The sequence below is a fragment of the Talpa occidentalis genome, unplaced genomic scaffold, assembly GCF_014898055.3.
Source record: "Talpa occidentalis isolate TD23 unplaced genomic scaffold, MPIMG_talOcc4v2.1 talOcc4.16, whole genome shotgun sequence".
NCBI classification, from domain to species: Eukaryota; Metazoa; Chordata; class Mammalia; order Eulipotyphla; family Talpidae; genus Talpa; species Talpa occidentalis.
The window spans coordinates 45,069,633-45,092,860 of record NW_023601653.1 but is presented as its reverse complement, the minus strand read 5'-3'; the positions used below and the strand labels follow the sequence as shown (position 1 = coordinate 45,092,860).

Genomic DNA, 23,228 nt, shown 5'->3' with positions numbered 1-23,228 from the left:
TGAAAAATTTTTTTAAAGATTTATTTATTTATACAAGCACTGGGTACAGTCAGAAGCGTGGGAGGGTGAGAGAATTCATCAAAGCCAGAGCGGTGAGCAGAACAGGCAGACTGACGAAATACACTGCTGAGGGGTGCAGCGGGCGTGGCAGGAGAGGTCTGAGCGCCATGTGGAACCCTCCCTGGCCAGCCGGGGATCGAACTGGTGCTGCAGAGGCTGTGGGCAGCCTCGCAGCCCAGAGCTCAACTGCTGTGCCACCAGGGAGGCCCGAAACTAAATTTTTAATTAAATTAATTAATTTAATTAAACTAATTAATATAACTAGTGGCTAATACAACTATCACATATAACTAGTGGCTAATAGACAGTACAGTTCTGTAATATGCACAACTGCAGTAAACTGCTCTTGCAGTTATGTGCTTATCCTATAATTTCCAAATCCAATTCAATTGGTAGTTTTGTTCATTAATTTCTTTGATCTTTGTGTGTCATTTGACATTTATTTTACAAACTTTTCCCTTGGTACCTATGCCTCAGTCTCCTGGTTCTTGGTTTTTGTTATTCTCTCTTCTGTGACTGATACTGGTATTTTTAGATGTTTATTCTTGAATGTCTTGTTCCTATAGTACATATTCAGTGTTGACATGACTGTTCATTCAACATATACTGTTAATCTACTTTGTCATCAGGTACTGGGACTAAAAAGAACTTATGCCCTTCTTCAAAGAACTCCCATAGTCTCAACTGACATCAGTGCTAAGGATTTCTCCTTTTCTCCCTGCTTTAGATGCCTCAATTATGTATTAATTAGATACTGAATCTCCCATTTTTTAATCTTATCTTTGCTCTCATTCTTAATCAAACTTAAAAACCTTCCATCTATCACTCTTCACATTACCGCAATCTGTATTGTGTTAGTTAGTGCTAACACCTCTGATCTCATCTTGATTTTATAGTCGTCTGGTATTTATCTTTCTCTTTCTGGCTTATTTCATGTAGCATAATCCCTTCCAGTTTCATTCATGTTGCCACAAATGGCATGAGTTTATCTTTTTTGATTGCTGAGTAGTATTCTGGATGTTATAACTAGGACTTCTAACACTATGTTGTCTTCTACTGAATCTTAGTGGAAAGACTTTAAAGTGTTTCACTATTGAGAATGATACTAGCTGTGGGCTTGTCATGTATGTTGTATTTGTTCCCAGTTTTGCAAGGGTTTTTATCATAAATGGGTGCTGAATCTTATCAAATGCTTTCTTGGCATTTATTGATATGATCATATAGTTTCCTTTTTTTTGATGTGAATTACATGATTGAATTTTGGATATTGAACCTTCCTTGTGTTCCTGGTATAAGTCCCACTTGTTCATGATGTATAATCTGTTGAATATAGTTGTATTTTAACATCTGTGTTCATTGGAAATTGGTCTGTAGTTTTGTTATTTTGTTTTGGTTTTGGTATTAGCTTAATATTGATCTCATAAAAGGTTTAGGAGTATTCCTTCTTTCTCAATTTTTGGAAAAAGTTTGAGCAGAATAGGTATTTGTCTTTGAAAGTGTGGTAGTACATGCTTATGATGCCATCTGGTCCTGGACTTCTGTTTTTTGGGGGGGATTTTGATGAGTGTTTCTTTTTAGATTTTTATTTTATTCATGTATGTACAATAGCTGGGGTGTAGGCCAGAGGTGCGGAGGGTAAGAGGATTCACTAGAGACAGAGTGGGGAACAGAACAGGCAGGTTACTGAAATCCACTGCTGAGGGGAGCAGTGGGCTAGACAAAAGAGGTCTGCTATGCCCTGTGGGTCAGCTTCCTGGCACGGGATCAAATTGCAGTGGCTGCTGATAATGCTTCATAGTGCTGAGACTTAATCCCTTGCGCCACCAGGAGGCCCACAGATCAGTGTTTCAATTTCCTTGTTTGTGATTGGTTTGTTTTTCTATTTCTTCCCTATTTAGTCTTGAATGATTGTATACTTCTAAGACTGTCCATCCCATCTAGGTGGTTGAATTTGTTTGCATGTGAATATTCTTAGTAATCTCTTATAATTTTCTGAATTTCTGTGGTGTCTGTTGTAACTTTTCCTCTTTTGTTTTTGATTCTATTTACTTGAGTTTTATCCCCCCCCCCGCCCCTGTATTTCCGTGAGCTTACCTAGACATTTGTCAATTTTGCTTTTTTTTTTTTTTTTTCACTAAGAACCAGCTTTTGGCTTCATTGCTCTGTTGGATTGTCTTTTTGATTTCTATTCAATTTGTGCTCTAATTTTTATTATTTCTTTCCTTCTACTCACTTTTGGATTTTTGGTTCCTTAAGATGAGAGACAAAGTAGTTTATTTGGGCTCTTTCTTGTTTGTTGATATGGCCTGTATTGCTATATACTTCCTTCTTACTAATGTTTTTGCTGTGTCCCATAACTTCTGCTTGCTGGAATTTTTACTGGAATTGTGTTAAGTTTATAGATCAAGTTGGGGAAGAACTGAATCTTAACAAAATTGAGTTTTCCTCTATGTGAATATTGAATATATCTCTATTTATATCTTCTTTGATTTATTTATAGTTTTTTAATTTTCCTCATGTAGACCTTCAAGATGCTTTGTTAGATTTATATTTTTGTGTTATATTTTTAATTTCAAATTCCAATCGTTAATGGCTAATAAAGGGAAAGGTAGGGTTTTTTTTTTGGTTGTCAATATTATTTTTTGTTGGGGGTTTTTTTGGGGGCATTTTTGAATTTTTTTCATATTCATGTCATCTGTGAAAAAAAGTTTTACTTTTCTCTTGCCTAATTGGTATGTCTTTTATTTCCTCTTCTTGTCTTATTGCATCATCTAGGGCTTCCAAAACAATGTTGAATAAAACTTGTGAAAGGGAATGTCTTTGCTTGTAGCTCTATCTTGTATCTCTCTCTATCTCTATATTATGAGGAAAGCATCTATTTTCTTACCATGATGTTAACTATAGGGTTTTTGTAGGCATTCTTATCAAGTTGAAGAAGTTTATGTACATGTCTAGTTTAGAGAGTTTTTTTTTTTTTCATGAATCGGTGTTGGGTTTTGTTTAATGCTTTTTCTGTATTTGTTGATAGGACCATGTGATTTTTCTTTTTTAATTTATTGATGCAGTGAGTTGCATTAACTGATCTCCTTTTTTTAAGATTTATTTATGCATACAAGAGCTGGGGTACAGGCCAGAGGTGTGGGGGGGTGAGAGAATTCACCAGAGACAGTGGGGAACAGAACAGGCGGACTGACTGAAATACACTGCTGAGGGCAGCAGCAGGCAAGTCAGAAGAGGTCTTCTGTGCCATGTTGGTATCTCCCTGACTAGGGATCGAACTTCTGCAGTGGCTGTGGATAGCTTCATAGCTTGCGTTTTAACCCCTTGCGCCACCAGGGAGGCCCCACATTAATTGATTTTCAAATGTCGAACCAGCCTCATGTGTCTGGAATAAATCTTACGTAGTGATCATGCATACTTCTTTTTTTATTTGTTGGATTTGCTAAAACAATTTATGATTTTTTTTGCACCTAGGTTTATGACATATTTATACAATTTTTCTTCCTTATAATGTCATTGTCTACTTTTGATAATTGGGTAATATGGACCTCATACAGGGGCCTCGTGGTGCAGGGGTTTAAGTGTCAGCCCTATCAAGCTATCGCCAGCCACCTTGAATGAGTTGGATCCATGACCAGGGAGCTGGCCCATGTGGCATGGCACAGCAGACCTCTCCTGTCTTGCCTGCTGCTCCCCTCAGCAGTGTATTTCAGTAGATCTGCTTGTTCTGCTCTCCACTGTGTCTCTTGTGAATCCTCTCACTCCCGCGCCCCCCCCCCCCACCTCTGGCCTATACCCCAGTTCTTCTATGCATAAATAAATAAAATAAATTAAAAAAAAATATTGGCTTCATACAATAAGTTAGGAACTGTTTACTCTGCTTTTCTTTAGAAGTGATTCTAGAGAATTAACATTTTCTTTAAATGTGAGATAGAATTCACCATTGTAACCCTCTGGGCCTGGTGCTTTTTATTTTGAAAGGTTATTTGTTGGTTTAGTTACTTTCAAAGGTAGAGTGTTCAGATTATCTTTGTGTCCTTGAATTTTGACAGATTATGTCTTTCGTTTAAGTTTCATCAAGGCATTTTATTGATGTTCCAAATTTGGGGGCATATGTAATTTTAACATTCCTTTATTCTCCTTATAGATCTCATGAGATCAGTAGTGATGAATTCCTCTGTCAGTTTTGACATTAATAATTTGTGTCTCCTCTCTGTTTTTCTTGTTTAGCCAGACTAGAAATTTTTCGCTTTTATTGTTTGTTAGAAGAACCAGTTTTTGGTTTCATTGATTTTGAGATTTACTGTTTTCAGTTTCATTGCTCTTTGCTCTGATTTTTTATTTCTTCCTCTACTTACTTTGGATTTAATTTACTCTTTTTTCTAGTTTCCTAGATTAAGTTGTTAATTTTATATGTTTCTCTAACATGCATTTAATGTTAGAAATTTCTAAGCACTGCTTATGCTGCATCTCAAAAGTTTTTGATAAGTTGAATCATTTAATTTAGTTTAAATATTTTTAAATTTCTCTTGAGTCTTTTTTGATCCATGTGTTTTTAGAATCATATCATTTAACCTCTAAATGTTGTATTTTCTGACTATCTTCATGTTGAGCTTTAATTCCATTGGACTCTATGAGCACACTTTCTGTGATTTCCGTTCTTGTAAGCATGTTAAGATTTGTGTTTTATGGCCCAGGATGTGGTCTGTCCTGGTGAATATTCCATGTGAACTTGAAAGGAATATGTAAAATCAAAATGGACTTTACCAGACCCAAATCAACGTGTCTATAAGGCTGTATTTCCTCCAGAGGCTCTAGAAGAAGAATCTGTTTCCTTGTCTATCTAGTTTCTAGAAGCTGCTTGCATTCCTTGACTGGTAGCTCCTCCCGCCATCTTTAAATCTCATAATTCAGTCTCTGTTTCCGTGGCCACATTTCCTCTCTTTTTCTGAACTTCTGTGTTCCTTTTTAGGAACTCTTGTGATTTTATTTTGCCTACTTAGATAATCCAGGAAAATTGCCCCATCTCAAAATCCTTAACATAATCACACTTGGAAATCTTTTGCACCATGTGTCCTAGGGATGATGATATGGATCTTGTGGGTGGGAGTGGAGGGCATAATTCACCATCCCATAGTAGTCGTAGTAGAGTCAGGATTTGAACTCAATATGCCTGCTCTCGGAAATATCTCTCTCTCATTTCTGACTTCCCTACCACCTTCCACATCTGAGTGTCTTCTCTAGCTGTGTTAATTGTCTACGTTTACTTTTCTCAGTATGATATGATTTTCTCAAAACAGGACATATAGCACATAAAGCAAGTGGGTTTATATAAAGAAAATTATATAGGACGATGATAGAGAAAGTAACTGTTCCCATTTGATTCACCAGTCTTTTCAGGTTGTGGGTGTGTCTGAGCAGTTAACCAGTTACCTCCTAATATTAATGTAAATTTTAAAGTAAATATTCAGATAAGTGTATGTATACATGTATGTATGTGTGTGTATATATTTATATATTTTTATTTAAATAGCCTCCTCTGACTAGTGGCTACTTTATTAAGTCATATAGCTCTGTAATCTTTAGCATCCTACCAAATTGCTCTTACAGAACTAATGCATCCCTAAAGCCAGTTTGTCTGAAATGAAAATTCTTCTAATAACTTACCGTGTCTTAATTTTTGGTTTTTCTTTTTGTGGAACAGAGGTAGAGGGACTAAAATTATAGACATTTTAGAAGAGTTTTATATCACTGCAAGCAATTTTAGAAAGAACTTGCTGTAGAGGAGTTTGATTTGTCCTTCGAGTGACTGGGCAGCGCCATTAATAGTAGAAAGTTTGGTATTTCATCATAGTCCTTTCATTCTAGAAGCACCTCGTGACAACTTTGCTGTTAACACAGATACATTATAAAGGACTGTGTGAAAACACATTTGGATAGTGTTTCATTATGCTGGCAAATTTAACCACATTTCTATGAAGTTTATGTGAACCCCACCCATACTTCAACCTGTTATCCATTTTGTTGAGGCCCAATCAGGGGGAAAAACAACAACAAAAAAAAATCTTCCTGTGTGGCCTGGAGTTATCTAATGTGAAGATTATTAATGCTTTTCCAGCTAGGGACTGTACGAAAATAAAATCTTCTACAGATAACTACACCCTTCCTGTTTGGGATTGAGTTTACTGTGGAACAGATTTCAGAAATAGGTTTCTGACAGTTGTGAATTTATTTATAAAATGTTGGAGGGTGAGGTTCTTCCTTTTACAAAAAACTCATTATTTCCTGTGTAAAGTCCAACCAGTAGTGTAAGCAGTCTCTTTAGAAAATTTACCCTGACCTAAACAAGAATCATGTTTCTTTGGTCACTTCTGATGTTCTTTTCAACTAATGTACAAAAGTTTGTCTATTCCAGTGAGTAATTTAAAAGGACTTAGAGTTAAAAAATAAAACACAGATTTAAATGCTTGTGTTACCTTGCTTCCAGAGAGACAATACTTTACACTTTAAATAAATATATGAACACATTTTAATCTGTTTTCACTTTTAATATGCAAATGTATAGCACATTTTTGTTCTGTAACTATGCTAAATGAGGAGTTACAGTTTAGGTAAAACAGCCGATTTACATTAAAGAATTTGCAGGTCAATTCACAATGTAACATTATCCTCATCTAGTATCATCTGTTATAAAGAAGCCTGTAAAATTTAGGCCACCCACAAAGCGGCTGCTGAGCCCTGTGGTTGGGGTTAGAATGCTGTGATTATGTGGGCTGACTGGTTTGGTGAGGAATTTACCTCCACTAAGACTAAAACATCCTGGTTCTGACTTTTCCGTGTAAGAACAACATTGGTTAGACTCAGGTGCTATGTGCCTGTTAAACCAGTTGGTACTGTATTGTCTTGACATCATGTGTAATATCATGTGAATGGCTTACTGTTTTCCGAGTTGTTTTATTATACTAATGATATCAATTCTGGGTTATGTAAACCTTAAACTGGAATGAATGGTGGTTTAAATAGCTGAATTTAATGGAATGGCTAGCATGAGTTAATTTCATCCCTGTTTAGTAAAAATGTGTGTGTGAATTTATCAGTGCTGAGATGGAAAAGGGTTTTATATATTTTGACTTTTGAAGAACCTTACCTTTTAATTTTCTTGGGGCTTGTAATGGTTTTCAGTGCAAAGAGATGAATTGTTTTTGTGAAATTTAGGAAAATTAACATTTCTTTTAAATTAGAAATTTGTATTTTAGTTTTCATGGAGACTTAACTGATTTTTCTGTAAGTACATGAATTATGGAGTATGAAAAAGAGCATAGAAATCTAAAGTGCACTTTGTGAACTACAAATTATGAAGATGACATTTAGTGTGGAGGAAATAGGGCAATTTTTGAACAGGAAATACCTCATTACCATTAATGAAAATTACATATACATATTGATACATAAAATGTACATGTTGAGGTAGAAAACTATATAATCCCATGCATATGTGTATATATGTGTGTTTATATATGTGTTGTACATGCACACACCCATTGTGAGTATAACATTATTTTGACCTTAACTGCCTTGATGATTTTAACTATGGTTGAATATTTTGTAACTTGAAAAATTTTTTCCCCAAATAGTTATTTTGGGCTTTTTTATAGTCACTTATATACAAAACAGAATTTTGCATTTGTCATCCTGTTATCATTCAAGCAAAGAATCTGAAGTTACGGGCTCAGAAACTTTTTTATTCCAAATAAGTGAGTGAAGAAAGCCATTAATGTTTTCTTCACATCTAGTGTGATGCCCTTCTAGTCGACTCTCAGATGCTGAGAAGTGCCACGTCTGATGGGATGCATCAGTGTCTTCCTGCTCATTCTAGTTGTCAGCGTGGCTCATAGACAGAGGTCTATATGGCCTTTGTCAGAATGACTCCTGGGGCTTAGGGAGATTCAGCGGTGTTATTATCTTCCTTGTAGACTTCAGCATCATAATTCTGTCAACGAAGTCAGCACAATGTTTGACTAATTATTTTCACTCTTAGTTAATCATAATGTATTTTACCTTTCTAGGTTTACAGACAAGACTGTGAAACTTTCGGGATGGTTGTGAAAATGCTGATTGAAAAAGATCCTTCGTTAGAAAAGTCTATACAATTTGCATTGAGACAGAATTTACATGAAATAGGTGAGCGGTGTGTCGAAGAACTGAAGCATTTTATTGCAGAGTATGACACCTCTAGTCAAGATTTTGGAGACCCTTTTTAGAAATTACTTGCTCAGGCAAAAAAAAAAAAAATTCTAGATTCCTCCCTCCCCTCCCCTTCCCTCCCCTCCATTGTGCATTAAATCCTTAATATATGGAATTTTTGTGATGAAGAGAAATACTTTATGATAGTTGACCACATTCCAATATCAGATAAACATCTAAAATAGTCTAAGATATTTTATTTACAGGTAGAGCCACCCAGTCCATACGTATCGCCCCTCCCCCACCCTCTAAAATAATGGGTCAATTAATTTTTCAAACTTTGAAAAAGCAGTCATGAAGGTCAGGACTTACTCTGGTCTGTCATCTTCCATAGACTACAGGCATTAGCTTGGTTACACTAGTGTCATTTATAGGTTAGAGATCATTCCACTTGAACATTTTCAGTCTTTTTCATTTCAGATCCAATGATACCATGTGACATGTTAGAATTTTGAGTTGTGGCATTTTTGACTTGTTGCTTGTTTATCTTAGATTTTGTCACTTCAAGTGTATTTAAGGATACTATCCCAAAAAACTGAGTACTTTGGTATCTTAGAGAATATTTGCTTTGAGAATGATTCTCATTGTGATAAAATAGAGCACTTACATTTCTAGAAGACACCTCATAATAAAATCTTGTTTCCTGAAGAGATGAACTCATGTCTTCTATTAAAATAAACCTAAAAAAAAAAAAAAATTCTTAAAATTCCTGACTATTCTGACTGATGTGTGAGTCTTAAACACTATTATATATAAGTCTAAGAGAGGAGGGGGGGGCAATTTGAGATGAACAATGAGGACTTTTTAAGTTGAAATTTCTTTAAAATTTTTCTAATTGAAAGAGAAAAATTTAGACTATAAAGGAGTAAGGGGGTTTCATTTTTCCGTTTGTCCATATTCCCCATCTCAAGAAGGAAGGTGACTGACTGATCACTTGTCCATGATTAGACCATTTATAGATTATGCCTTTGTTAATCTCTACTTGTAGTCTAACAAGTTAGTTATACTGCTGCAGGCCTTGTTAGGGGTTCTTAACCCTGCGAAAGTGTTCTTTAAAAAAAAAGTCAGAGCAGGCAGTGAGCCCAACCAACTACCTTCACCAGGCTGTCTGTGGAAACAATGAAAAAGCTGTCCAGATCACGGGTTAGTGAAGAATCTAGCAATTCGGATAGTCCATTTCCTGGTGACTCACAGCTGCCCAGTGGCATTTGTCCAAAATATCTAATGTTGTGGCATTAGTTAGGAAACCTTAAAAATCATGTTTGTTTTTACTACCCAATTTCTTTATCCTCCCCATCCTCTTTCCATTTCCACTTCTCATTTGAATTTTGGCATTATTTTTTGTGACCTCTGTTGATAATATCTAAAGAGCCACCACAGAGTAGATAAAAATTACATTAAAAACAGAAAATAGCAGAATAAATAATTATAGTATATCCTATAATGAGGTGTCTCATTATGCCATTCCATAAATTTAAAAAATAGTTAAAGGCAGCAATATTTTCTTAAGTTCCCTATATAAAAGCACATTGGATTTTTATTTTTGCCATTGGTATGTTGTACATAAGCCAACCCCCACCCATCATCTCTGATGAGAATAAATATTCTAATCCAGGATTTTTTTTCAGTCAAGATCTCCTAAGTTTGAAAATAAAACTTGAGATACTACCGTTGAGGCAGAAGAGTTGTTTACATTGTTGAAATTAAGTATACTAGAGATGTTTTCCTAACAGATGCATTTAAATGTAGCTTCAACAGATAAATTTTTTCTTCCTGTTCCCCAATTATATTCACCACCTAAAGCTGTTTGTAGCTTGCTATCAGCGTTGCCCTGATAGGCTTGTCAGTGTTAAATATGTTTGTTTTTTCTAAGCTGTTTGTTTACTTGCAGGATAGACGAATTCAGATGTGTATCAGTGTGTATTTTGCAAAATGTTCTTGATTAAAAAATTTGTTTGTAAATTATCCATTGTTTCTGAGTAACTCAATTGATGTGATACAATTTTCATTCTCTTACTATAAAGCCTTGATGGTCAACAGGGAAAGCAACTATTGTGAAGTTACTTGTGAACTTTAAAAGTGCAAAATAAAGCAACCAGGTTGGAATCGATTGTATTTTTTTCTCTTTAACAGGCTTAATGTTTTGCTGAAATGTTAATTTTTATTACTCTTTACTGCAAGAGTCCTTCTTAGCATTCAGATAACCTACTCAGAATGTAGGACAGAGGAAGTTGGAGAATTGAGAAACTATTAATTTTGTTGGCTTAGCATCTTGCTAGCTGGGAAGGCAGTTAAACAAGATGGAGCACACTGTAGTTCTCAACAATTGTATAATTATGAGTGACTTTCAGATAATTGTAGGATTAAAACCTCCTGGGGGTAAGAACCACACTGTCACCTGGCTCCGAGCATTCGGGAACATTTTGAGTACTCCTACTTGTCGATGCTCCAAAAGGAGGGGAGTAGGACTTACTCAGGCAGTGAAGGGGAAATATTTGAAGTGTGTGCGTGACTGAAGCCAGTTGGGGAAGAAAAGAAATAAATGAAGGCAAATGTAGGTTTAGAACAGAATGCAAACGACATCAAATGCTTGAAGTTTTATCCTTTCCTACTTCAGAATGATATCTGAAAATAACACCTTTATGTTATCCCTGCCAAGAATGCTGATTTCTCAGCCCCTCAGCCAGTTCCTAGCCCAGAGCCAGTTCACGACCCAGGACATACACTATTGGAGGGAAGAAGGCCAGAGCCTCTTAAGATTTGGCTACACCAACAAAGGATTACATGTGCTTTCAGCTCCATTTCAGAGTTTCTTATGCTGGACCCTGGGCAAGGACTTGAGATGGTGATCTGGTCACCCCTGAAACACTCAAGGTGGACAGTATTCTCTGCTGTGCCGGCTGCCGCCCAGATGGCCTCAGGCAGGTGCTGCTCAGCCTTGGCCTACAGCCCCTGGAGCAGTGGCCACACTCTGCTTGCCAGACCCAGGTGTGTGGGTCATGCAGGACACATTCATCATATCCTTCCTGCCAGTTCTTTCAAGAGCACTGAGGTTTGCCAATTAGGTGGGCAAGATGGGGTGTGGGTAAGAGGTGAACCATCATTGAGGGAGTTGGCAGAATCTATTCTCTCCTTCTTACATGCTAATGAAATTGGGTTACATTTCTGCCTAATTACAACTGTATTTGCCGTGTTCCCCTTTGCAGTTAGTTTTAATTAAGTGGCTTCATTTTCTTCTGTGGGGTTTGAGTGGACGTAGTGTGTCTTTCAGGCTGGGGCCCTCAGGACAACAGGTGTGTCTTTTTCAGGCTCTCTGATCCCTTCCCGAAAGAGCAGCAGCAGCCCAGCTTAGATTTGCCACAGAGGCGGCATAAGATGAGAGGAAACTGGTTCCCTGTGTGACCCTCAGAGGAGAAGCACCGAACTGTTGCATGAAAGAGTCATAAACGCCTTTATTGTGTGAGCCATGTGAACTGGTTTCTTGTTAGCAGCTTGCCTTCTGGACACATTAGTACAACTGATACTTGTGGGCGAGCTCTGCTGAGGTCGACACTCAGCAAGCATGCAGATTTCATTACAGTTGACCTTGGGATAGGTAATGGGGATTGATTGTATAAAGGACTCTGCCAGGCAACTGAGCTAATCAGGTGTATTCTAAAATCTCACTTGATGACAAATATTGGTGAAGCCTCATGCACATCTGGACAGCCAGAGTCTCCCAGTGGGATTCTGAGCACTGCGGGTTTACTAGATTGTGAATCTTGTAGGAGGCTCACATTTTCTTTACTTTGTGGGGTTTTTTTTTAAGATTTATTCATTTATTCATACAAGAGCTGGGGTGTAGGCCAGAGGTGTGGGGCATGAGAAGATTCACCAGAGGCAGAGTGGGGAGCAGAACAGGCAGCTCTAATGAAACCCACTGCTGAGGGGAGCAGCAGGTGAGACAGGAGAGGTCTGCTGCTCCATGTGGGTCAGCTCCCTGGTTGGGGATGGAATTCAGGCTACAGTGGCTGGAGATAGCTTGATCACGCTGAGACTTTAACCCCTGCACCACCAGGGAGGCCCAAGTTTTCTTTCCTTTGGAGCAGCCCATTCCATCCCAGGTTTCAAGGAGTAGCATTGCAAGCTCTCTAAGCATCTCATCCCTGGGCCAGCTTGACCTTTGCAAAGCCTGGGCTTTCATGGCCTACCTATTCTGATGGGATTGTTGAGTGGAGACAGTTTTTCTCTTCCCTGCTAAGCTGGGAATATGGGTGTAGGATTAGCCCTACTTTGGTAGGAGTTTCCCAATTTTTAACCTTTATATTCTTCTACTCTAATAGGGTAGAATCTAGTGTACCGTACTGGGTAGTGCATCAACTATATTTTGGGTTTAATATACTAAATACTTAGTAGAATTCTGAGAAGTACTATGTTTTTTGGTTTCTTCAGAATCTGAACAAGGTTAGAACCACCATTTGTGGTATTTTCTAATTCACACTATTTTCTTGTCATAAACCAGTAAGGATTGTTTTCATGTAGTCAAGGGCAGGACAAATGATAACTTTGCCAAAGGTCACATAACCGGAAGTGGGGAGAGCCAGGGTTTTACCCAGATCTTTCCAGTGTAAACTCCCTGTTTTTAGAAGAAGAGGGAAAATGTGGCGAGCATTCAGAAGTAGGCTCACATCCTGACTCCAGCTCATTAGCTGATGTCTGCACAGTTTGCGTGTGATGCCATTGTGATGGGTAACAATAGCTGACAAGGCACCTGAGAAAATTCAATTTCTAGCTGAGAAGGTTTTTCCTGTTTTTCACATTATCCTAAGTTGATACTACCTTCCATATTGGTTCTTATGGTTTTGGCTTTGGAGCTGTTTTAGAAAACACTTTGGAGGTACATATAGGATAATAGCACATAGGGTTACAGCTTCCATGGCCACACAGCACAGCCAGGGGCTCAGATCACTGGCTGCTGAGGGTGGAGTTTGAGAAGATCCATTTAAATGGACTGAACCTGGTAATCCAACTCTCCTATTCTAGGAACCAACATTAAACATGCCAACAGCTCCTCAGTTTTGCTTACAACATGTTCAGAGATTCAAGACTAAGATTGCTACCAATGGCAGCCCATTATGATGGGGGGGCTCTTTTCTCCTGATAAATGGATAAATAATATAAGGGAGGAAAATATTTTGACTTCCATGTATTCTGTGCAATCTCTTGACTATTTAACAGACGGCTTGAAGTGTATGCTCAAAAAGGGGGTGATAACTATCCCCAACTTCTTTTTCATAACTTAGTTTCACCTCTTGCTCACTCATATTCTAAGCATGAATATAAAAAAGCACTAACTTTTAAAAAAATTCCCAACTGCCTTTGGAGGGATTATGCTTTCAGGACAAATATGTTGGTAAATAAAAGGGAAACAGCCCTTTATGCTGAGTGAGGAGACTTTTCTGATGACTGACCCAAAAAATCCAGTTCAGTCTCCACTGAAGTGGAAGGGAATCTTTAAGATGGTCTGTGCTCTCATTTCACAGGAGGGGAAACTGGGTCAGAGCAGGTAAACTACTTGAGGTACTGATAGAGCTGGGTCTCCTAATCCAGCTGGGATTCCTGAATCCTGTGGTCTAGTGTGATTTGCGCATCCTAAGGCCAGCTTTGCGATGGATTTATACTAGCCAGTAATCATCTTTTCCAGTGTCAGTTGCTTGTTTCATTAATGGAAACGCTCTAAAACAAGAATTAGCAGCTGAGAGGATTGGTTTCCTATTCTTAGTGATGTTTATGGTATCTACTTTTTTTTTTGGCTGTAGAAGAACTGGGGTGTAGGCCAGAGGTGCGGGTGTGCAGGGGATGTGTGAATGTGAGAGAGGACTCACCAGAGTGGGGAGCAGAATAGGTGGATCTATGGAAATCCACTGCTGAGGGGAGCAGTGGGTGAGAAAGGAGAGGTCTGCTGCGCCCTATGTGAGTTAGCTCCCTGGCCAGGGATCGAACTCAGGCCATAGTGGTGACAACTCTATGCCTTAACCCACAGGCCACCAGGGAGGCCCTACTGTCCACTATTGGTGTAAATGTAAATCAGGAGAATTTCTGTTGGAGAAAAATGGGCAATATCCATCAAAATTTCACATTAATTGCATAACCTTTGTCCCAGTAGTTATGCTGCTCAGAATGGATGTGCCCATGTGCAGGAGAGAGTATCTGAAGAAATTCAGGTCCACCACTGAGGACTAGTTGAGTCCATTATGGTAGATAATGTGGCCTGCAAAAGTGGCCTGTTACTTCGCTGTCATGAATAAGGTGGGGTCTCAGGCACGAACGCTGAAGGGTGTTTTGTTCATTACAAGCTCTGCTTGTAGCTAGGTGTGGAGTGGGGGTCCCATCCAGGTGTCTGTAATTACACTGTGACAGTCACACAATGACATCACCTACCAGCACATTTCTCGGACTATTACTATCTCGTTACGTGACGCACGACTTTACTAATGTGCAATGTCCACATAGAAAGTAAAAAAAAAAGCCAATCACTCTAAGTAGTTTGCTACCATTTTAAAAAACATTTTTATAACAAGGCTTTGAACGTCCGAAGAATATACTAGACGTGGGTATAGAGGGCAAATGAAGGACTAGGAATGAAGTGTGGAAAGGCAATGACTGCCCATGTCATTGTGTCATGTGTGTCTCTGTGTATTTTTTTTTCAGTTGTATCAAGAGTGTCATTGGCAAGCCCTTCTCAGTTTTTTTTTCCCAAAGAAGAGATACCTTCCAGGCATTTCTACCTACCAAGGGACTCATTGTGCCCTGGGGGTAGGACCTCCTCAGGAACTCAGGGACCCTTAAAAAAACTTAATTTCCTTTTCACTTTCATTTTTAGAACGAACCAAGACCAGATAGGGTCATCTCTCGCTATTGCTGCGTTTCTCAAAGGGCTCTGCCCAGCCAATAGTCCAGCCACAGGGCAGAGGCTGCTGTCGAACACTGGTTTACCTGTTGCATTGATGGCCTTACTCCCTAAGGTCTCACAGCTCTTCCTCAGTTACAGTTTGTAGCTTGCCTCTGTGCTTCAAGCCCTATTTCCCCTGTAGGAGTGAAGGCAAGTGGGCACATTGGTCAAACAAGTGGTAGGAGAATGGCAAATCCATCATGGCTGACAGAGGCGCAACATGGAATTCAGTTGGGTATGTTGGCAAAGACTTGTGTTCAAAAGGTAGTTTGTTATTTATCAAGTGTTTATTAAATGCCTCCTCAAAGGTCCAAGATAGGGCTGTAGGTGACCTGTAGTTAGAACTGTGACGTGTGTGCAAGACTGGCACGTAGCACACCATCACCGCATTAGTTCAAATCCAACCCGACGACATTCCCCCTTGAAGTGAGTACCTCCCATCATTGCGAAGTCACTAGCATCCTCTAATTTCAAGAGTTTAAAAGAAAATAACCAGAAGGCCAAGTTTTAAAACTGCCACTAAAGGCCAACAAATTAGCAGAAAGGGAGGGACAGAAAGGAATAACCTGTCTCCGAACAATGAACTGATGAAATCCTCTGCCACAAACAAAGCAGATCCATGGAGGCTGGGTCTCTTCCCACGAGAGAATCACCACCTTGCTGAGAAGGGAAGCCCCTCCTCCCGCCCCTAAGTGTGGGGGGAAACATCTGCCCAGACAGTTTCTACTTGTTTTTTACCATATATTCCAGGGGTATGTGCGGGTTTTTTTGCTTGTTTTTACATTTATACAGTTTACATTGCTTGACCCATAAATAACACTCGTAAGATTAATAGGGCCATAGTTTTACAGAGTATTTACATAGCCTCACCATGCATACAGAGCCTTTTTAGTACTGAAAAATCAAAAAAAATTCAACTTTCCATCACTAGGCAATATAAATTTGTCTAAACTTATAAACCCTGACTAAAATACAAGCAATCATTTCATCCTTCAATGCTGTTTCTGGTTCCCTAACAAATCTAGCACTGCAGTGTAACAAACATCTTGCAATTCAGGGATATAAAAATATCAGCTTTAAAATCTGAACTGTACAGTATGTACATTAATATTTGCACCATTAAATTAGGAATACACTTAAGTCTATGAAATACTACATTATAAATAGCAATGTTTTTTTTTTCCATCTGTAGCTGGAGCTAATACGATGTTTACCCGGCTAGTGAGGGGTAAAAGGGGGCAAGGTGGTCTCCCACGATGGTGGTCAGCATGACTACCTGCACCCCACACAACGAGGCAGACTCATCAGGCCCAGGGGGGCCAACCTGGCATCAGGGAATGACAAACACTATTGCTTTACTAAGCAGCTGAAGTTCTCCATTGTCTAAAATGAACACCCCTGTCCAATCACCTTCTGGCAGTTTCTTGAGGATTCTTTTGCCGACTACAGACCAATACCAGCTGTATAAAAGTGATGTACTTTACAGGTATGAGCTGTTCTGTCAACCTGGCCCCATCCAAGGAGGGTCAACTGGGGAAATCATATCTTCCGAATGTTAATCAGATACTGTAAACAGCAGTCACGGTCTCATATACATGGGCAAAGCACTTTAAACTATCTTAGTAACTTCCTATGGGAGAAAAAGATATGATTCAAGATGGTGAATGGCTGAGCTCGAACATGACCTCCACAGCTACTAGGTTAAGAAATAATACAGTTTTTGCCCTTGTGGCCCTTTTTCTTCTTGGATTTAGTTGTCCTCTGACCGAACTGAGGCGTGGGGAGCGCAGAGTTGGGGCTGGACAGGTCGTCTGGATAGTAGGCATATCTCTGCGGCCGGGGTTGAGGAATTGGCTGTCCGAGAAAATAGCCTTCTTCTTCTGAGTCAGAGGAAGAGGTGGAAGAGGAACACCAGGAGTCGTCGTCCTCGCCGTAGAGGCCCAGGAACCTGTTCATGCCCGGGCTCTGCAGCGCGTAGTCAGACGTGGCGTGGGCATACTGCCCATAGAGGTCGGCCTTCTGGACGTAGGCCTGCATCTCGCGGGCGCTCTTACTCTGAATGAACTTCTCGTAGTTGTCAGGGGTGTAGAGCCGCAGTCTGTCTTTGGGAGGGTATTTCCTCTCAGTAACAAGGTTCAGGGCATTGTCAGAGCGGGACTTCCTGCTTCTTCGGCGGCGATGGTGGTGAGGTCTGGAGCCCCGCTCTTCAAAATGGTAGACCCGTCTCCGAGTCCTCTCGCTCATGGGAGGCTGGCGGATCTCGATGTTGTCATAGTTCCCATTGTCAATGACATCATCGGAGAACTTGACCTGTTGCGGCCTGGACTGAGACTTGGACCTCCTGAGCACTGGCAGGTGGACTGGTTTCTCTTCAGGCATGATTTTTTCTGGACACAACTCTGAACTTAGACTCTTTAAGGATTCCGCGCTCCTGTGCAGCATGGAAGAGTTCAGAGTGCCCATGTTGCTCATTTTCTCACAATCTTCTGCCTCTATTTCCTCAAAGTTCTGCAGAGAATATAAGGATGGTCTTGGCTTGCTTTCTCCATCCACGGAGGCGCCTGGAAGAAAAGCCAAGAAGAGCTATGATTCCTAGTAATCTTGATACCCTGACAATTACAACATGCTACCGAAATGGAGCAACTCAGGGAAAATTCTCCCAAATTGCAAAACTGATTAACACCCACAAGGTAAAACCAACGTGCTGTCTATACTTTGTTGAGATGAAGTATGGATTTTTTGCATTGATACAGGGGCACTGCCTCTCCAATGAGCCAGCTGGAACGGAGCCAAACATTAATTCTAGCACTTGGCATGAGCAACACAAATGTAAAATCTCTTCATAAAACCCCTTCTTGAGTTTGTTAACAGGAGATGAAGAAGCTTCTGCCTCTCCAGCGATTAATGCCAGATTAGTTATTTGAAGATCTCTCAAATAAATCCTTTGTAGCCGCATGGCTACCATTAAGGTCCCTGTTGTCTTCTTAGACTCTCATCTTACATCTACGCTGGCGGCCAGCAAGCCACAGCCCAAAGGCCACATCCAGCCACAGCCCAGGTACAAAGTTTCACTGGAAGACAGCCATACCTGCTTGGCTACGTGGAGCTGTGGCTGCTTTCTACAATGAGAGTTGAGCTGCTGCAACAGACACTCTGTGGAGCCCAAAGTACTATTTAGCCTTTTGTGGAGGAAATTTGCCAATTCCTGACTTAGATTCACATCCACTTGAAAACATTCAAGTGAAAGTTTGATCCCCGGGCAGGGAGGTGACCCACATGGTACAGCAGACCTCTCGTATCTTGCCTTGTGCTCCCCACTCTGTCTCTGGTGAATCCTCTCAACCCCCACACCTCTGGCCTACACACCAGCTCTTGTATGCATAAATAAATAAATCTTTACCAAAAAAAGCCTATGTCACGTTGGGCCTGGGTGTCTTGGTGATTCATGGTTCCTCATTAGTAAAATGCAAGTTATCTACTCTATGCAGCTCAGGGTGGTTTTAAGGATAAAGTGTGGAAAACTGATGTGAATGTGCTTTGAAAACATTGAAGTGAAATTATTTTACAATCTGAATAAAAGTATTTGCTATTTTGGACTACTGCCATAGGGCAATTTGGGAAACGATACAAGAAAAAAGTGATGGGCTTAGAAAGTGCTCAGGCTGAGATTAATATCTTGCAGTTCATGTCGAATATTCCAAAGAATCTTTCAGATACAGATGCACAATCTATTATCCAAATAAGTCAATTTCTTCCTCTTCAAAGTAGGGATAATAATACCACCTACCCTGAAGGACTGCATTGAAAAAGGATGTAGTAGGGCCTCCCTGGTGACACAGGGGTTGAGTTTCAGTGCTATCACCACTATGGCCTGAGTTCCATCCCCTGCCAGGGAGCTGACCCACGTGGTGCAGCAGACCTTTCCTGTCTCACCTGCTGCTCCCCTCAGCAGTGGATTTCAGTCAATCTGCCTGTTCTGCTCCCCATTATGTCACTGGTGAGTCCTCTTACACACCCCCCACCCCCCACCCCTGGTCTATACCCCAGTTCTTCTATGCAAAAGAAAAAAGGATGTGTATACACACACACACACACACACACACACACACGCTTTCCATAGTATATGGCATTTAACTGAAACTCCTTCCTTAGCCTCTACTGGTACTGAACTATAGTATCTGGAATAAACTTCTTAGTGGCTCCTTTTTCAAAGACCCTATAATCCCTAGATTACATACCTGTGATATTAGACAAAGCCAAAGAATCCATAGAATCCCGAACACTTTGCTCTGGTTTCAAGTCTGACAAACACTCCAGGGAATCTTCATACCACTGTGTTTGATCGTGATTATATCCCGAAGCCCCATGGTCCAGATCCAATTCCTGGAGCCTTCTACTGCTGGCAGGGCCTGGGTGGCTGCCGTAAGCAGAGTCTCCCAGTCCATCTTGTGACTGTGCCCAATACATATCAGATTGGTATTTTTTACTTGCCAGGCTCTGGTTATTTTGCTTCAACTCAGTCTTATTTTTAACCATGTTATCAGATAGCCAATGCTCATTAGCGCGACTATCCATCTCATTGGGCTGCTGCTGAAATAGGCTTTTATCACCAAACTTGAGGAGGAGCTGAGTCATATAATCTTCATGTTCAGCCCATTCTTCGGGGTCTTCTGGAGTTTCATGCTCTACCCTGCCTTTCCAAAATTCTTCATTGACGAAACTTGCTCCTTGCCTAGAGAGACTCAGGTCCTCCAATTTCCGAGACAGGGTGTCATCAGCATTGCCGGAAAGGCCAGGAAACTTGTAGTTCAGAGCAGGGGACAGGAGAAGAGACTGTCTACACTGATCGGCTGACCGACTGCTATTGCCCATTCGGACGCTTCTTCTGGAGTCTCTTGATCGAGCTGACTGAAATGCAGAATCGGAAGAATCTGAGGCATGGACATCTTCTCCGAGGCTACATGTTTTTGAGCAATAAATCTGACCTTGTTTGGGAAGGAAGGGACATCCCAACAAAGAGGCTTTACACTGGGCACAAGAAAAGCAGGCTTCTGTCGCGTGCCAGTGCTGTCCATCGTAGGTCATCTGTGCGTGGTCGACACCTGCGTTGAAAAGGATAGAAAAACAGGTTATGGGCCAATCTTGAAACAAAGAAGGACAAACCAGAAAAGAAAGACTGTGGGCATGAAGGGAGAGCCAGGGGTGCTGGGGATATTCCATATTTCATTAGGGCTGTGAGTCACACAGGTGAAATTAACATTTGTCACAGATTCCATATTGGTGAGTTTGTCTATTTCCTAAAATTAACTTGTGGCCCTAAGTCAAGACCTGCAGAGCTCTCAAGGTCATTTTTGAACATGGGCAGAGTGGCCAAAAATTTGAGTTGACACACATGATCCCAGCGGAGGTCAGACAAAACCACGTTCTGTCTTTGGCTCTAGTGTCAGATTTAAAACGAGTGACAGGCTCACGAGCTATTTATTTTCTGTGTTTTCTGCACATTTTGGTGCTATTTTGTTGATTTCACTGTTCAAAATGGCTCCCAGGCATAGTGCCAAAGTGCTGGCTAGTGTTCTGTGGAAAGAAGGCTGTGATGTGCGTTATGGAGAAAAGGTGTGCATCAGGTAAATTTCATTCAGTCATGAGTCAGGAGCTGCTGGCTCCGACTTCAATGCTAGTAAGTCAATGATACCTATTAAATAAAGTGTCTTTAAACTGTGAAACTGTCCACAGCCTCTGCAGCGTGTGCACCTCCCGGCCTCCAGGGAGGCCGGCCAGGGAGGTGACTCACATGGTGCAGCAGACCTCTCCTGTCTTTCCTGCTGCTCCCCTCAGCAGTGTATTTCAGTCGATCTGCCTGTTCTGCTTCCTACTTTGTCTCTGGTGAATCCTCTCACACCCCCGCACCTCTGGTTTGTACCACAGTTCTTGTATGAATAAGTAAATCTTTAAAAATAAATAAACTGAAACACTCATGAAACAGAAGTATGTATATATCAGGGTGATGAAGATGGGACAGAAGCCTGCGGGAACCTAGTCCTGTACTTCCACTAGGAGCAACGGCACAGTATTTGCTAATCCAGGTGACTTTATAGATCATAATGACTGCAAATCATGGGCATCAACTAGATGTCTATTTGTCAAAACTCATGGGCATCAACTAGATGTCTATTAAAAAAAAAAGACTGGATGATGAGATTAGCCAGAAATGTAGCAGAGCAGATAGGCCAAGCTGTGGACTCACCGATGTGCTCCCCGCAGGTCTCACAATACTCTGCGTACAGGGACTCAAAGCAGCCACAGCAGAAGGGACGGCCATCCTTCATGATGTACCTCTGTCCTCCCAGGACCGTCTCACACTCGAGGCAGCAGAAGTGCTTCATGTGCCAGTGGCGACCCTCAGCTTCTGTGCACTCATCGGCAAAAATGATCTTTTAAAAGAAATATAAAACCATTGGATAAAAGTTACTATGAATTAATTCAAAGGCCAAGTAACTGCCTATTTTCTGGGCCATCAACAGGCACGAGCTCTTTCAAAACATCACTGCTAACTCTGTTGCTTGTGGCCTCAAGCTTAAAAGAACTTGATAGGTTTCAAAACAAGAACAGAATTTGAAAAGGCTGAAAAAGTGAAACTTAGAGCTGGCTTCAGCTTTAAAGAAGAAAACAGATTTTTTTACTTTGGAGACAATTCACTGGTCATGGTTTTGCTCCCCAATCACTCTGTTGTCATAACCTGGCGAAGAATACATTAACAATGAAATAATATAGTGGTCACTGCATTTTAATAAAAACACATACAATTTGTGAAGTTCACATAATTACAACTACCTCGGTGTGGGACTGTGTGAACAGCACCTGTAGGGATAATGCTTCCTTTGCCCCAGTGGCCAACTCCAGATTAAAGACATTTTTACTTATTATTTATGTTTTTGTTTTTTTAAAAAAGTCAAATAACAGGTCACTGAAAAAACTTTAAAAACAGATAAATGTGTAAAAGTTGATTATCACTGATTGAAGGACACTAAGAAGATATAATAAACAAATGCAGTCAGGTACCCTGGATGAGACCTTGGGATAGAAAAGAGACATTAGGGTCTCCCTGGTGGCCTAGGGGATAAGTCTCTGCACTATCACCTCTATGGCCTGAGTTTGATCCTCAGCCAGGGAGCTACCACCCACAAGGCACAGCAGACCTTTCCTGTCTCTCTGCTGCTCCCCTCAGCAGTGGATTTCAGTCAGTCTGCCTTTCTGCTCCCCACTCTGTCTCTGGTTGAGTCCTTTCCCCCTCTACCCCGCCCCCCCACACCATCCACACCTCTGGCCTACAACCCAGTTCTTCTACACACACACACACACACACACACACACACACAGACACTAGCAGAAAACTGGGGAAATCTAAAGTCCATATTTTCATTAATGGTGACACCAATGCTAATTTCTTAGTTTAGAGACATATGCCCTGGTTATGTAAGATGTTAACATAAGGGAAGCTGAGAGAAAGATGTGCAGGAAGTCTCTGTAATATATTTTCAACTCTACAGAACTAAATTTACTTTAAAATAAAAAGCTTAAGGGGAAAAAAAAATTTCCTTTCCCACCACAGTCCCTTTCCACATGCTAACTTGGTCTACATCTTCCCATACCATTTCAGAGAACATCCACATCTGTGTAAAATCTTGGTTCCCCCTCTTTATTTAACAAAAATAAGATCGGGGCCTCCCTAGTGGCACAGGGGTTAAGTCTCAGTCCTATCAAGCTATCACCAGCCACTGCTACCTGAGTTCGATCCCCAGCTAGGGAGCTGACCCACATAGGGTGCAGCAGACCTCTCCTGTCTCACCCGCTGCTCCCATCAGCAGTGGATTTCAGTCCATTTGCCTGTTCTGCTCCCCATTCTGTGTCTGGTGAATCCTCTCACACACACACCCCACCTCTGGTCTACACCCCAGTTCTTGTATGCATAAATAAAAATAAATCCTTAAAAAAA

At 40.6% G+C, this 23,228-nt stretch overlaps 2 protein-coding genes across 10 annotated transcripts in view; one reads left to right on the top strand and one right to left on the bottom strand.

The window, feature by feature from the left end:
• PPHLN1 (periphilin 1) overlaps positions 1-10,438 on the top strand; it is a 146,802-nt gene extending 136,364 nt beyond the window's left edge. For all 7 annotated transcript variants that reach the window (XM_037514132.2, XM_037514133.2, XM_037514128.2 and 4 more), the window contains one exon: positions 8,127-10,438. In XM_037514132.2, the coding sequence (XP_037370029.1) occupies positions 8,127-8,321 (195 nt within the window). In that variant the 3' untranslated portion in view covers positions 8,322-10,438. The remainder of the gene's footprint in view (positions 1-8,126) is intronic.
• Positions 10,439-14,542: 4,104 nt separating this feature from the next.
• PRICKLE1 (prickle planar cell polarity protein 1) overlaps positions 14,543-23,228 on the bottom strand; it is a 111,434-nt gene continuing 102,748 nt past the window's right edge. For all 3 annotated transcript variants that reach the window (XM_037514127.2, XM_037514126.2, XM_037514124.2), the window contains exons 6-8: positions 21,480-21,666; positions 19,474-20,337; positions 14,543-17,796 (exon numbers count right to left, since the gene is read on the bottom strand). In XM_037514127.2, coding sequence (XP_037370024.1) covers positions 16,937-17,796; positions 19,474-20,337; positions 21,480-21,666 — 1,911 coding nt within the window. In that variant the 3' untranslated portion in view covers positions 14,543-16,936. The remainder of the gene's footprint in view (positions 17,797-19,473; positions 20,338-21,479; positions 21,667-23,228) is intronic.